This window comes from Hoplias malabaricus, chromosome 8 (genome assembly GCF_029633855.1).
Source record: "Hoplias malabaricus isolate fHopMal1 chromosome 8, fHopMal1.hap1, whole genome shotgun sequence".
NCBI classification, from domain to species: Eukaryota; Metazoa; Chordata; class Actinopteri; order Characiformes; family Erythrinidae; genus Hoplias; species Hoplias malabaricus.
Window position 1 is genome coordinate 14,328,014 of NC_089807.1, and position 14,430 is coordinate 14,342,443.

General features: G+C 37.8%; 1 protein-coding gene across 1 annotated transcript in view; it reads left to right on the forward strand.

Moving 5' to 3' along the window:
• The first annotated feature begins 4,805 nt into the window (after positions 1 to 4,805).
• ptpn20 (protein tyrosine phosphatase non-receptor type 20) overlaps positions 4,806 to 14,430 on the forward strand; it is a 33,123-nt gene continuing 23,498 nt past the window's right edge. Inside the window, exons 1-19 of the mRNA XM_066678534.1 lie at positions 4,806 to 4,929; positions 5,040 to 5,203; positions 8,097 to 8,162; positions 8,251 to 8,430; positions 8,531 to 8,606; positions 9,803 to 9,892; positions 10,437 to 10,524; positions 10,630 to 10,783; positions 10,945 to 11,016; positions 11,148 to 11,322; positions 11,466 to 11,601; positions 11,726 to 11,864; positions 11,970 to 12,122; positions 12,205 to 12,390; positions 12,782 to 12,938; positions 13,071 to 13,302; positions 13,553 to 13,650; positions 13,746 to 13,823; positions 14,300 to 14,407. Coding sequence (XP_066534631.1) covers positions 4,806 to 4,929; positions 5,040 to 5,203; positions 8,097 to 8,162; positions 8,251 to 8,430; positions 8,531 to 8,606; positions 9,803 to 9,892; positions 10,437 to 10,524; positions 10,630 to 10,783; positions 10,945 to 11,016; positions 11,148 to 11,322; positions 11,466 to 11,601; positions 11,726 to 11,864; positions 11,970 to 12,122; positions 12,205 to 12,390; positions 12,782 to 12,938; positions 13,071 to 13,302; positions 13,553 to 13,650; positions 13,746 to 13,823; positions 14,300 to 14,407 — 2,476 coding nt within the window. The remainder of the gene's footprint in view (positions 4,930 to 5,039; positions 5,204 to 8,096; positions 8,163 to 8,250; positions 8,431 to 8,530; positions 8,607 to 9,802; positions 9,893 to 10,436; positions 10,525 to 10,629; positions 10,784 to 10,944; positions 11,017 to 11,147; positions 11,323 to 11,465; positions 11,602 to 11,725; positions 11,865 to 11,969; positions 12,123 to 12,204; positions 12,391 to 12,781; positions 12,939 to 13,070; positions 13,303 to 13,552; positions 13,651 to 13,745; positions 13,824 to 14,299; positions 14,408 to 14,430) is intronic.

Below are 14,430 nucleotides of genomic sequence, written 5' to 3' on the forward strand. Positions count from 1 at the left end.
AGCCAATCACACACAGACTCCATGATCTCAACTTCCTTCCTTCTATCTATCTATCTATCTATCTATCTATCTAATCATGCCCTTAGAGATTGTTTAATTGTAGTGTATTTTTTATTTTGCCTCTGTCCAAAGAGAGCATATATCTCCAAAATAGTACCTTCACAGAACAAAGGGGAAAAAACCTTCTTACTTTAAAGTCAAAATAAAAAGATTTTATTCCAAGTAATTTTAGAGCATATTTATCTACTCATCATGAAATTTGCATACAACGTGAAGGACTGTGTTAAAATGATGCAGTAAACTTAAAATTGACAAAAATAATACATGTTTTTCTTTGGACAGTGAATATAAATTTACATGTTTGTGTCAGGAATAAAAGTTTACTGAGATCTTGGTGAAACGGTGATGGTAGATACATTTACTGACTGTGATTGTAGTGTGTCTAACATTTATTTACTATCAAACTGACCTGGCCATGGTGCAGCTGAAGAGCTGCAGTACACTGGAGGCCAGGAGACAAATATATATAAAAGTGCACTATAATTCTGATAGCTACAAGCCACTTCCATTTAGCAAGCCTGGAAGGCCTGAATGCACCGCTCTTCAAAAGGAATCTTTCTTTTATTGTCATTGCATAGTGATACAGTTAAATAGTGCCTTTGAATTTAAACTACCCATAGCCGTGAACACAATTGCTCCACGGGCCTTAAACACAAACAAACGTGAAGCAGAATGCAGCCATTCCCACGTTTGGTAGTGTTTCCTAAGGAAAATTATCAATATGTTTTAGCAAAGAATTAGAAAATAGCTGCCTATATTAGCTAATTTTACCTTAGTCTCTTTTACTGAATTCCTTTACTGCATTCCACCAACAGCTTTGTTGCAGAATTGCTTAATATAAAGCATAGTTTCTTAGAAATGTGTAATAAGTTATTTTCAGTTAGCTAATTTAGCAAGAAATCCAGGAGTTGTTAATGCACTCCAAATGTAAATTAGTTGGAGATTAACAGTTTAGTACTTGGTAAAGTGTAATGTCTGAACCTGGCTTCTTTTTCAGATTTTTTCCTCTCTCCATTTATACACTGTGGTAGTGACCGTACAAGACCACTTCGTAGTTCTTCAATTACAGAGTGTAGTTCATCTGTTTGCTCAGAATACTTTGTTTGCCCATTTCCACCCTGATCTGTCAGGAACCCCACAGAGCAGCAATGATTTGGCTGCTGGATCATTCTCAGTGCTTGAATGATGTGGTGGTGGGGTGTTAGTGTGCACTGGTATGCATGGATCGGACACAGCAGTGCTGTGACAGCTGCTATTGTCATTAACCAGGTTTGTATAAATTCATGTCTCAGTAATAAATAAACAAGGAAAAATTCTTCAAAGCAAGAAGAGTAAGCCGTAAGAGGAGCAAAACACCGAAAGTTGAATCCATTATCCTGTATAGCAGAAAAATATTACAAAATGAACAATTTAAAAAAATAATAGGTAACTGACAACACGTATGTCTTAGGTAATATTGCATTTAAAAAGAAAATGAGCCTGACATTTCATTATCTGTAACTGCTTATCCAGTTCAGGGTCACGGTGGGTCCAGAGCCTACCTGGAATCATTGGGCGCAAGGCGGGAATACACCCTGGAGGGGGCACCAGTCCTTCACAGGGCAACACAGTCACACACATTCACTCACACTTTTGAATCACCAATCCACCTACCAACGTGTGTTTTTTAAACTGTGGGAGGAAACCGGAGCACCCGGAGGAAACCCACGCGGACACAGGGAGAACACATCAACTCCTCACAGACAGTCACCCAGAGCGGGAATCGAACCCACAACAGTGTGACTGCGACACTACCTGCTGCACCACCATGGCGCCCCATGAGCCTGACACTGAAAGAGAAGTCAGTTGCATTTCTGGACATTTTCAACATATGGCTTTCACTGTGTATATCCATCCATTATCTGTAACCACTTATGCAATTTAGGGTCGCGGGGGGTCCAGAGCCTACCTGGAATCATCGGGCGCAAGGCGGGAATACACCCTAGAGGGGGCGCAAGTCCTTCACAGGGCAACACAGACACACACACATTCACTCACCCCTACGGACACTTTCGAGTCGCCAATACACTTGCAACGTGTGTTTTTGGACTTCACTGTGGCTAGATAGTCTGGGCTTAAGCGTCTTAAGCAAATTTTTGCCATGGTGGTGAATCTTGTCCCATCCCTTGGGACAATGTGACTAAGTCACCCGTTAAAGGTATTCTTTGAGCATTTTATAACTTTCATAAAAGAGTTTTTGTTTTGTTTGAAGTTTTTTTTTACATATTGCTTATATTAAATGTATATTAATATATGAATTAAGTAGTATTAGTAGCTTATTATTATTATAAATCTTAATCATCAGTGTGATTTGTGACTGAAATATTTGAATAAAAACATGTATTTTTATCTTTTCTTCTTTTTCTCATTCTCTCTCTCTCTATCTTTCTCTCTCTGTACAATATATATAGGAAAAAATAATATAACATAAGATCATCCATTTCCAATACAATGTCTACATTATGTATACTATGTAACTGAAACAGGAGGAAGCCTAATGGCAGTGATCAGATGATAAATCTCCACATGCCTCCTGGTGCTTTCTTCCTCTCACCTGGAGCCGTCAAACCACCCTTGGTAATCCAATTGAGTTCTTAACTCTCAAAGCTAAATATAAAGCCAAGCTGAGGAAAAAGAATGTTCTCAAGCAGCACAGTCATTGCTCATTACAAACATACATGCATATGACTATAAACCAGATCATTCAGATTTTTTTTTTTTTTTACAGAAACAATGAAAAATTACTGCTTGTTGTTCTTGCAAGCAGAAGCTATATGCTGTGATCCGGAGGAATAATATTTGTGTGCACATGGTCCAGACATCAGCAGGGGAACATTACCACATCGAATGCAAGAAGGTAAAATTAAGTAGATTTGTGTTGTTTACATTTGATACTGATTATCCATAGCATCTGCATTTTGACATTTCAGAACTTAAACCATTTTTTTGGAGTTCGTTATACTGAAAAATACAGTATGCAAAACTAAATTGTGTGCATAGTCAATAAGACATATTTGGAAAATATCCACTTTTGTCCATTTACTTTTCGCCTAAATAAGAACTGGTAATGTAATTATTCATCTTGCTCCTATGAGTCTGAATCATGATTAAATAATTAAACAAGTGTAACATTGTAGAATTCCAATACAGTTTTTAATGGAAAGTATTGAGGATGCATTTGTCCCTATTTGATATGTTGCAGTTTAGAATTAGTTTGTATGAATTTGGTTGATCTACATTTCAAACTGGGTGTCAAAACTAACTGATTTTTGGTTATATTTGGTTATATAAGTCCTTTTTTCCCCAAATATTTGTGTCTTGGCCCAACATGATTGTTGTGGGTTTTATTAGATTTAGGGAGGAATGCTCTAAATGTTAGAAACTATTGGTGGCCGTGGTGGCTTACTTTTAAAATATTATTTCATCAAAAACATGTTGCTCCTCAGACGAGGCTCCACTGAATGTGCTATCTTATTGATTTTGACCGGGAATTACAGTGTAGAAAGATTCCCAAAGAAGGGCAAATCATCGTTTCACCCAGAACAATGATAGTAATCACACCAAAATGTTATACATTTAATTATGTTTTATAACTTTTTTCTTAAGGTTAAACTTGATTATAGTGATTCTTGAATGCCGCACAGTTAGAAAATGAATATTTACTTAATATTGATTTTGTGCTATATTTCCACATTTCATATATTTTATGTTTTATTTCACACCTTGAATATCTGTTAAAGCCCTTAAATATAATTAATTGACAAAGTGAAATGTGAAATGAAAATAAAAACAAAAAAGAAAAAAAAATGAATGATACTCATTCATTCATTTATTCATTATCTGGGAATTTCTAAAAATAACATGAAATACTCCAGAAAATATATTTTTCTGAAATTTACTTCTTTCACAATACCATGTGAAAGGTATTAAGCAGCGTAACCAATGTGATTACGTTGAGCCTTGGCTTTTTAAACTCACCTGCTTTATGCATCACACTTCCTGTTGTGTTGAGAGGGAGAATTGGAGGAAAAAGGAATAGTTAATACTATCCTAGTTTGCTTAGTTTGAGTGATTCTTTTTCTTTTGTCTGATTTATCAGTTCCTTTATAATGCATTTTGTGTATGAATCATTGGAAGTTAAACAGTATTTATATCACAGCAATCTTGCTTGGGTAAGTATGGAAAATTATAAAATGATTGAATTTCTGTGCTGCAAAGCTTCATTTGTCCACCTACACTCTTAAAAGAAAAAAAAACGTACAGCAGATTTACATTATTGGTCACTAAATGTACAATCGGTTTAAATGTAACTTTAAAGGTACAACAGTGTTTAAAAGCCCAGTTGTGTTCCCTAAATGTACATTACATTCTCTTCTCCAGAACGAGAGGTGAATATTTGTTTAGTTAGTTTTCTTTACTGAACTGTGCCAAAAAAAAAAAAAACATAATAAAAGTCCTGGAGATTAAATGGGAGTCCATGAAATCAACAAAATTTTAAGATCTACAATTATAATATAATAAGGTACAATTATGTTCCCTCACAAAAAATACAGAAATGTACCCCTGAGGGTACCACCACAGAGACAGCAAACGGTACCACCACAGTGAAATATTTTCTGACAGTATTCCATATCCCCACCTGTCCATATGCAGTGTGCTAGTTCCTGTGTCTTCTCCCTCAGGAGTCTGTCCCGTGAGTCTGCAGGATGAGCAGCACGTTTGTGACCCTAGCTGAGGTGCTGGAGGCAAGGGGGGGGCCTCTAGAGGAGGATGAGGTTTGGTCTCTGCTGCTGGGCTCTGCTGAAACACTACTGGACCTCTCCTATAAAGGTAAATCTGGTTGTTTTTTAACCTTTAAGCAAACTGTGTACTCTCAGTGATCATAATGCTATTCCATGTTGTAGTATACTTAGGAAATCATGCGTATGACTTTTTTCTAGGTCACAACAACATCTGCAACATCATCAGTCCTGCGTCACTGCTTCTGTCTGCAACTGGCACGCTAGCGTTTAAAAACTGTGCAATGACTGATGAGGCATGTGCCTTCACTGCGCCAGAGATGCTGCAAGGCCGTGCAATCACCACTAAACTGGCCATGGAGAAGGTCAGTAATCGTGTTCCAGATGTTTAATGTGTTCACTATAGGTTATGTTAATTAGATAAAACAATGTATTCATTGTTTCCATTTAAACCATATCTTACTCTTTGTGATTTATAATTAATTATTATCCCCAGATGTAAAATATGTAAAACATAGTTTTAAATACTTATTTTCCGTTCTATATTATGAAAATTTTGGACATATTTCCAATTTCAGGCTTAATTTTAGTTTGTCCCTTGGATCTGTGTGGGTGAATGGTGGGATATGTTTAGTCCCGGGAAGCAACATAATTAGTTAATTTCAATTATCTGGTAGAAAGTTATTAGGAGAAGCAGTGATTTATATGGGGCAGAAATGGAGTTTCACGTTGCTATGTATCAAAGCAGGCCATCTAGTGGTAGAAAAGGAGAACATGATTTTTTCTCTTCTCTAAATCATTCTATCATGAGTTATTATGGTACAGAATAAGTACATATTGAAAAGAGAGTATAAAAAACGCACAGTAAGGTTACACGCTATAGATGCTCACTTAAAAGTCTATAAGATATCTTACACACATAGGATCCAGTGTATTCTGCAAAAAATAGCTTTTTTTGATTTGCCAGTTCTCATTTCAATATATACTATGAGCTAGCAATTGAGGTCTGTATTCACATTGCTGGTAGCATTGGGAAAGTTTATTACTTAAGAAGAAATGCTCTGGGCTGTCTGGATTTATTGGAAACACAGTTCTGTGTAGAGGGTAGTGACCCTTTAGCCCACTCCAGACATTTCTTTGATTTATTCAGTTAGTCTTTAATACTTTATACACACACACACACACACACACACACACATATATATATATTTCAAAGGGAAATTATTATATTGTAAAATATGGCATTAAAAACTGGATTAGATTGCAATGGACCATTCCAGAGCTTTTCCCATGGCTAAAAAAGTGAAACTTGTATATTATACTCATTCATTACACACACACTGATATATTTCAAGTGTTTATTTCTCTTAATTTGATCATTATAACTGACAACTAATGAAAACCCCAAATTCACTCACAACTCACAATTTCAGAAAATTAGGATATTGTGAAAAAGTTAATTATTGAACAGACCTGGTGCCACACTGTAATCAGCTAATTAACTCAAAGCACCTGCAAAAGCCTTTAAATGGTCTCTCAGTCTAGTTCTGTAGGCTACTCAATCATGGGGAAGATGACACCTTACACAAGTATGGGCAAGACACAATAGGTCATTGCTAAAGATGCTGGCTGTTCACAGAGCTCTGTGTCCAAGCACATTAATAGAGAGGTGAAGGGAAGGAAAAGATATGGTAGAAGAAAGTGTACAAGCATCAGGGATAACCGCACCTTGGAGAGGATTATGAAACAAAACCCATTCAAAAATGTGGGGGAGATTCACAAAGACTGGACTGCAGCTGATGTCAGTGCTTCAAGAACCACCACGCACAGACGTGTGCAAGACATGGGTTTCAGCTGTCGCATTCCTTGTGCCAAGCCACTCTTGAAGGAGAGACAGTGACAAAAGTGTCTCGCTTCCAAAAAGGACTGGGCTGCTGCTGAGTGGTCCTAAGTTATGCTAAGTTATGTTCTCTGATGAAAGTTCATTCATTCATTATCTGTAACCGCTTATCCAGTTCAGGGTCACGGTGGGTCCAGAGCCTACCTGGAATCATTGGGCGCAAGGCAGGAATACACCCTGGAGGGGGTGCCAGTCCTTCACAGGGCAACACAGACACACACATTCACTCACACCTACGGACACTTTTGAGTTGCTAATCAACCTACCAACGTGTGTTTTTGGACTGTGGGAGGAAACCGGAGCACCTGGAGGAAACCCACGCGGACACGGGGAGAACACACCAAACTCCTCACAGACAGTCACCCGGAGCGGGAATCGAACCCACAACCTCCAGGTCCCTGGAGCTGTGTGACTACGACACTACCTGCTGCGCCACCATGCTGATGAAAGTAAATTTTGCATTTCCTTTGGAAATCAAAGTCCCAAAGTCTGGAGGAAGAGAGGAGAGGCACAGAATCCTGTGTAAAATTTCCACAGTCAGTGATGGTTTGGAGTGCCATGTCATCTGCTGGTGTTGGTCCACTGTGTTTACTGAGGTCCAAGGTCAACGCAGCCATCTACCACCACGTTTCATGCTTCCTGCTGCTGACCCACTTTATGGAGATGCAGATTTCATTTTCCAACAGGACTTGGCACCTGCACACAGTGCCAAAGCTACCAGTACCTGGTTTAAGGACCATGGTCTGCCTGTTCTTAATTGGCCAGCAAATTCGCCTGACCTTACTGTGAAGAGGAAGATGCAATACGCAGGACCCAGAAATGCAGAAGAGCTGAAGGCCACTATCAGAGCAACCTGGGCTCTCATATAACACCTGAGCAGTGCCACAGACTGAGCGACTCCATGACACGCCGCATTGCTGCAGTAATTCAGGAGCCCCAACTAAGTATTGAGAGCTCATACTTTTCATGTTAAAACTTTAAAGTTGGCCAGCATTTCTAAAAATACTTTTGTTTTTTGTATTGGTCTTAAGTAATATTCAAATTTTCTGAGATACAGAATTTGGGGTTTTCATTAGTTGTCAGTTATAATCATCAAATTAAAACAATTAAACACTTGAAATATATCAGTCTGTGTGTAATGAATGAGTATAAGTTTCACTTTTTGAATGGAATTACTGAAATAAATAAACTTTTTCATGATATTCCAATTTTATGACCATATATACATACATATATACAAACACACACATATAAATAAAAATGCTGGGCAAAATCCATTTTACACTCTTATTTCCCCATATCCATCCCTATATAATCATTTATTTTAAATGCTTTTAATATATCCCTCGCTGTTTCAGATGATTGTATACTCACTTGGTATGACTCTCTACTGGTCAGTGGATTATCACCTTCCTCAAAACCAGGTGAGCCTCTTCATTATATAAACATGCTCATAAGCGAAGCTTTTGGACTGTTGTGCAACAAAACATTAAATGTCTGGTTCTAATGCAGCCCATTCAGCTGAGTGACTCTCTGAACTGCCTTCTGCTGAGCATGTGCGAGGACATGGCTCATCGACGAGTGAACCTTAACACCATCCTGGAGGCGTGTGAATCGCACCATAAAGCCTCACTCCTGCCCCCACCCGAGAAAGTTATCAAGCAGCTGGTAGAAGACGTCTTCCATGATTCTGTATGCACCAACTTTATTCATAAAAGGCGCAGAAGCTTTGACCAGGTTTTCTTTAATTGGTGTATGTACTGACTTAAAGGCTTTTTTTGTATGTTCTCAGGGTGACCGCTGCACTCTCACAGAGAACACAGCGCAGCTTAGCGGCAGAAGCCAGATGATCAGAGAAAGGCTTCATGGTAAGACATTTTATGTGAAAGCTGAATGTGGTAGCAAAGACAAACATTTCCACTGGAGAGAAAAGCGGTACCCAGGGCCACAGTACCACATTGTGATATTCTATGTGCCCTATACAACTTATCACTTTTTACAATTCTTGTGGTGCTAAATCAGCACTAGGAAAAACTGATGACTGGACGACTACTGACGTGCAGACTGACCAATTAAATGTTTACAGAGAAGGTTATTGACCAATAACGGTAGCGCTACAGTCAGACCGTCCAATCAGAAGATTTTAGGCTACTTCACCACGCCTCCATTTCACTCAAGCGAACCAATCGGAGTAGGGGAGGGCGGGACTAGTTTGTGAACCAAACGCCTCTTGGAAATTCTATGTAAGCTCTACAAAAACAAAATCCCGGACGTTTGTGAAATTCCGCCCGGACATTTTTTTAAAAAAGAGGACATGTCCGGGTAAAAGAGGACGTGTGGTCTCCCTAGTAAACTTCAGACGTCACTGATCAGAATGAAAATGTTACAGAATATGAATGAATTTGTTAATATTGTGACTATGATAAATATTGACTATGACGTGATTTCAGGTTACACCCACATTATACTTAAAATTATTAAATCTTTTTATCAGGTAGCATATAGGTGCAAAATGTAACTTTGTAGTTACTATTTATCCATCACATTCTCACCTCTCCATCAGTGGAAAGGGATTACTACAGAAGGACCACTGACCAAACCGGGGCACTTCTGGTCAGTGATGGTCCCTTTCCATTGATGAAATTGGTAGATGATGAGCATCAAATGGTGCAGCATTAGACAGGCTACCATTATGCTTTTGTATGTATTTATTTATTTATAAACTATATCTCTGTGGTATCTGAAAAGGACAATGGCTTTAGATGTAACTAATAAACAGCTCAGTGTAATGTTGATCAAAGCACATCACTGTGTATGGCCAAAAAGTAGTATGGCTTCCACAATAGGATTAAAGGTTTAACCTAATACACAGGATTACAAACCTCTGAAAACTTGTAATCAGCCTATGAGCGAAGATGCTTAGATGTAAACCCTGGTGTGGTGCACGTAAGTTTGGACACAGACTGACGATGTTGCCTGGTGTTACCCTGTGTGCAGTGTCACTTTCTGGCAGCCTCTGTAGGAGCTCTCTAAGTAGTAATCTGTTGTGGTCCGGACTTGACAGGGAAGCAGGGAGTATACCCTGGCTACACTGAAGGAAGTGGAGCTGCAGCAGATAGACGCAGACTGTCACTGGATTCAGAGCCCAAGCAGGGTAAGGATAGCTTTGTTTTTTACCTCTGTGTGTGACAGAACTGAATAGGTCAGGTCAGGTTTAGAAAAGGTTATGTATAATTGGTGGCAGTCATATTGGGTGGGTAGGAAAGTTAGTTTTTTATTGATGATGATGATGGTTATGATTATTGTTATTATTTGGAAGTGACAATATGAAAAGTTTGAAATTTCAGATAAATAAATGCTCCAAGGAAAAAGTGTAGAAAGGAAGGATGCTCAGGAAGCAGCTTTCTACCATGAGGAATCAACAACAAACAAGGGGTTTTTACTTGTTGCTATTTGTCAGGAATCAATGAATTGTAAAAATTATATATATAAAAAAAACCCACGCTCTTAAAAAGCAACTTTTATTAGTTGTCCTATTGCTAGTTTTATTTATTAAATTCCTTAATTGTTTTGGTGTTTATCTTTTTGCCTTTATATTTTTTTACATGTCATGCTTTTTAAAATATTCATTTAATAGATTCATGGCACTTTTTCATAGATATGTGTTTTAAGATAAGGATCTGGGATTTGTTTTCCAGGAGGTTTCCATCAACAGAAAAGCTGGTCCTTCAAAAGTAAAACATCACAGATGCCTACCTATCAGAGCAATCAGAACAGTCAGAGCAGGTAAGCATCTCTGGCATCTGATTTAACTGTAGCTGAGCTTACTCTACTGAAGACCCAGACAAGTGTCATTGTCTAATAGGAAGATATTTTGCTTTGGCATGCTAGAATTCCTTTGGGAGCCTATCACAGTGGTCGTAATAGCAGCTGGCTCTCTCACAGTCCTTACCTCCATGTCCCCTCCAAGGGTGAACAAAGACCTCCCAGCCCCACTGTTGCTCTCAGTGAGTCCACTCTCAGCCTCACTCACAGGAAGGCTAAGGTACTGTCTTTGTCTCTGTATTGTTTTCATTGATTTTCTATTAAAAATCATAGTATTTGATGATGATATTAGAAACATTTGTCTTGTTTTATACAGAATCCTATACAGAAAAAGAATCACGCTGTGATTATTTTTGTCATTACTTTGCTTCTGGTTTTCAGAGTCTAGGACCTGAGTTTGTAAGAATGGCCAATGAGCCTCAAATCATCTTAGAGCTGCCTGGATCAATCGTGGTAAGTTTTATTTCAATTAATTGTGTACTCATGGCTGTTAGTCTAAGTTTGCAAAATTTCTTCATTGACTTCTTCTGTTGACTATTGCTCTCTCTTCTTGCTGTTTTCTTTCTGCCTATTGATTGATTAAGTCCAAGAAAGGGAAGTCCTGCTTGTCACAGAGAGAAGTTAGTGTTGTGATGCCAAACAAGCAGTGTGTGGTGGTGAGGTGTGACATTAAGTCCAGAGGGAGAGACATCTTTGACATGGTTGTGGCTCACGCTAACCTTGTGGAGCACTTTTACTTTGGCCTTGCTTTTACTGATGGTAATGCAGATTCCTTAAAGGTCTGGTAGTGGTAGAAGTTTGCGAAATATATTGTGTTGTATACTAGTTTTTCATATATTTACTTTTGAATGTTTTAGGGACTTGTTCATGCAAAATATTCATGAATGGATTATCTTTTTTAGATGATGAGTTTTTCTTTTTGGACCATGAAACAAAAATCTCAAAAGTCGCTCCAGACTCTTGGAAGAAACTAGCAGTGTCTACATTCACCCTTTTTCTCCGTGTTAAATTTTTTGCTGATGATGTTTCCTTCATAATGTAAGTTTTATACTGCTCTGTTTGTGTTTAACTTTGTAGATATGTATTGTCTAATGTGACTTTTGGTAGGATTTTTACTTTTATGAAAAAGTCTAATAGACTTCCTCTTGTGTGACTCTGAAAGGCACAGACTAACTCGTCACCAGTACTATCTCCAGATGAGGAGAGATATTCTGGAGGACAGAGTGTACTGTAATGAGGACACTGCTATATTCCTTGCTGCCCTGGCCCTGCAGGCAGAGTTTGGAGATTACCTGTCTGAGGTTAAATACACACTAACATTTTTAAACTTCATACATTCAGATGATTGGATGAAAGTCATCCAACCCTACAAAGTTTCTTATAGTGATATTCCCAATTGTGTCCAGGTGTTTAGAAAGAACTATTTTCAAACAGAGCATTACATACCAAAAAGAGTGATGGAAAAAATTGCCTTGCCTTGTTTGAGGGAGGAATTGCCAAGATTACATGCCAAAAATGCCCAGATGCTTCCAGAAGAGGCTGAGATGGAATTTCTTAAGGTAATTAAATGTAATGCATATGAATTACAGGACTATGAACTATATTTGTTATTTGTTTTAACAATATTTGATGTTTTTATAGATTGCACAGCAGCTGCCAGAATATGGGGTGCTGTTTCACCGAGTGGCTCGAGAGAAGAAGCCTGTCATTGGAGACCTGACTCTGGGAGTTTGTGCCAAAGGGATTATGGTTTATGAAGTCAAGAACAACTCTCGGATATTGATTCGCAGGTTTCAGTGGTCTGAAACTGATAGCATTTCAACAAGTGTAAGTAAATCGCTTTAAAAATGTGTTTCTTTATCACTCCTAGAAAAATAATGTATTGAACAGAGTAATGCATTTATTTAATGCATTAATTTTATTTCTATGTGTTCAAACATATGATGTCATTTTACTTTTGCATGTATTTGTGTTGATGTGTTATATTTTGATCATGTATGTGTATTCAAATAGAGAAAATTCAGTTATTGAGAATAAATGTGACAGCTATAATTATCACTATAGCAAAGTGGGCTTGCAAAATATGTTGACTGAATTTTGTCAGTAACTCAATAGTCATCAATAATCATAAAGCAGTAATATATAAGTTGTAATATTATACATTTTATTGGTAGTAGATTTAGTGTGTATTTGCTCTGCCCTCTTTTCTGTGCTGTAGCGGCGAAAGTTCACAATAGAATGTGGTCCCAGTGGAAAAAAGCACTCCTTCCTGACTGAGAGTTCCAAAATTGCACAATATCTTCTGAACCTCTGCTCTGCCCAACACAAGTTCCACAGTGAGATGACCTCTCGACAGCTGACCAGTTTAGCCTCCGGTACAGCAAACTTTCACTGTTATTTTTTTATGAGGCAAATTTTGAGGTATAATAAAACCTCATACAGAAGAAGAGATTAGGCATTGCCTGAGTTTATTGAGTTTGGTAAATAGAGTTTTTCTCCTTTTCTAGAAGAAAATATACCAAAATATTCTTCAATATACCGTGCTCGACATGACCAGTTAAAGAGGCTATCATGTTCCGAGGTGGTGCTAAATAATGTTGGCCTGAGCATGCTACCCTTGGACTCCATGAGCAAGTCTTGTGATGACCTGTCTGTTAAGATCCAACAGCAGAGGGAAGCAAATGACATTCCTGAACCACGAGCTCTGAGCGAGTTGAAGAAACCCAGTCAGAGCTGCAGGTACATGAGTGCATCAGATGAACTCATAGGATGTAAATAATTCACTTTTAATCTATTTAAGTGTAATATACGTTTGAAAGAACTATGAATGTGATACACTTAATTGACATAATTTCCACATGAATCAAATATATTTCAAGCACAATTACTCAAAATGAACACATCTGAATACACATTTTCCTGTACATCATTTTCAGTGCATTTTTTTTCAGTCTCCTCATCAGTGAAATTTCACTTTGTGCTCTTTCAGCCCTCCAGAGACTTACGGTTCCCCAGTTTATAGAATTGCATCTAATGTCTCCCTGCATAAGCAGGACTCAGAGCCTTATTCCATCTCATCTATGAGAGGTAAAGAGTCAGCAATTTTGATGGTTATAGAGTTTTTATTGACTGATTATCATAGTAGCAGCTTTGTGGTGTGTGGTTTAATTTTTATGTTCCAGTGGATACCCCTGTTAGAACTCCCCCAGAAAGAGAAATCATCTGTGTCACGCTGAAGAAAGATCCTAAACTTGGATTTGGTAAGTCAAAAATAAGATTTCTTGTTATGGTGTCATGAAACAGTAAGTACATAGTAAGTACTACTATGTCATAGTACTTAATGTTCCAGGATTCCTTGCCAACCTGCAAAAAATAGATTATCTACTCATTAAGGCCTCCAATAAAATACAGGCACCTTATGAGTTATTAATTTTCTTCTGTCTGGCTGCATGTTGCTCATTTATATCCTCTAATTATTGAAAATCACTTACAGCTCTAGGAGTGTTATTAACAGGTTTTGACACGCAGTATGGTGTTTTGATATGAGAAATCTACAAGGTTGTACAGTAGATCACAATTTGATCAAAATTTATAGGTGAAATAAACTCTAAGGAAGCTAAAACACATTGTTGACATTCTGTATAATTAATATATTCACAGTTTTTATTAATTTAGCACTTTAGCACCTAGCCCTATAGGTTTTCAAATTTATAATACGTCCTCCTTATTATGTCAGGTTTTATAATAGTCGGAGAAGACAATACAGGAAAGCTAGACCTCGGAATTTTCATTGCATCTATTATACCTGAAGGACCAGCTGATAAAGATGGCAGAATCCGGCCAGGTATTATAAAAATTGTTTTAACC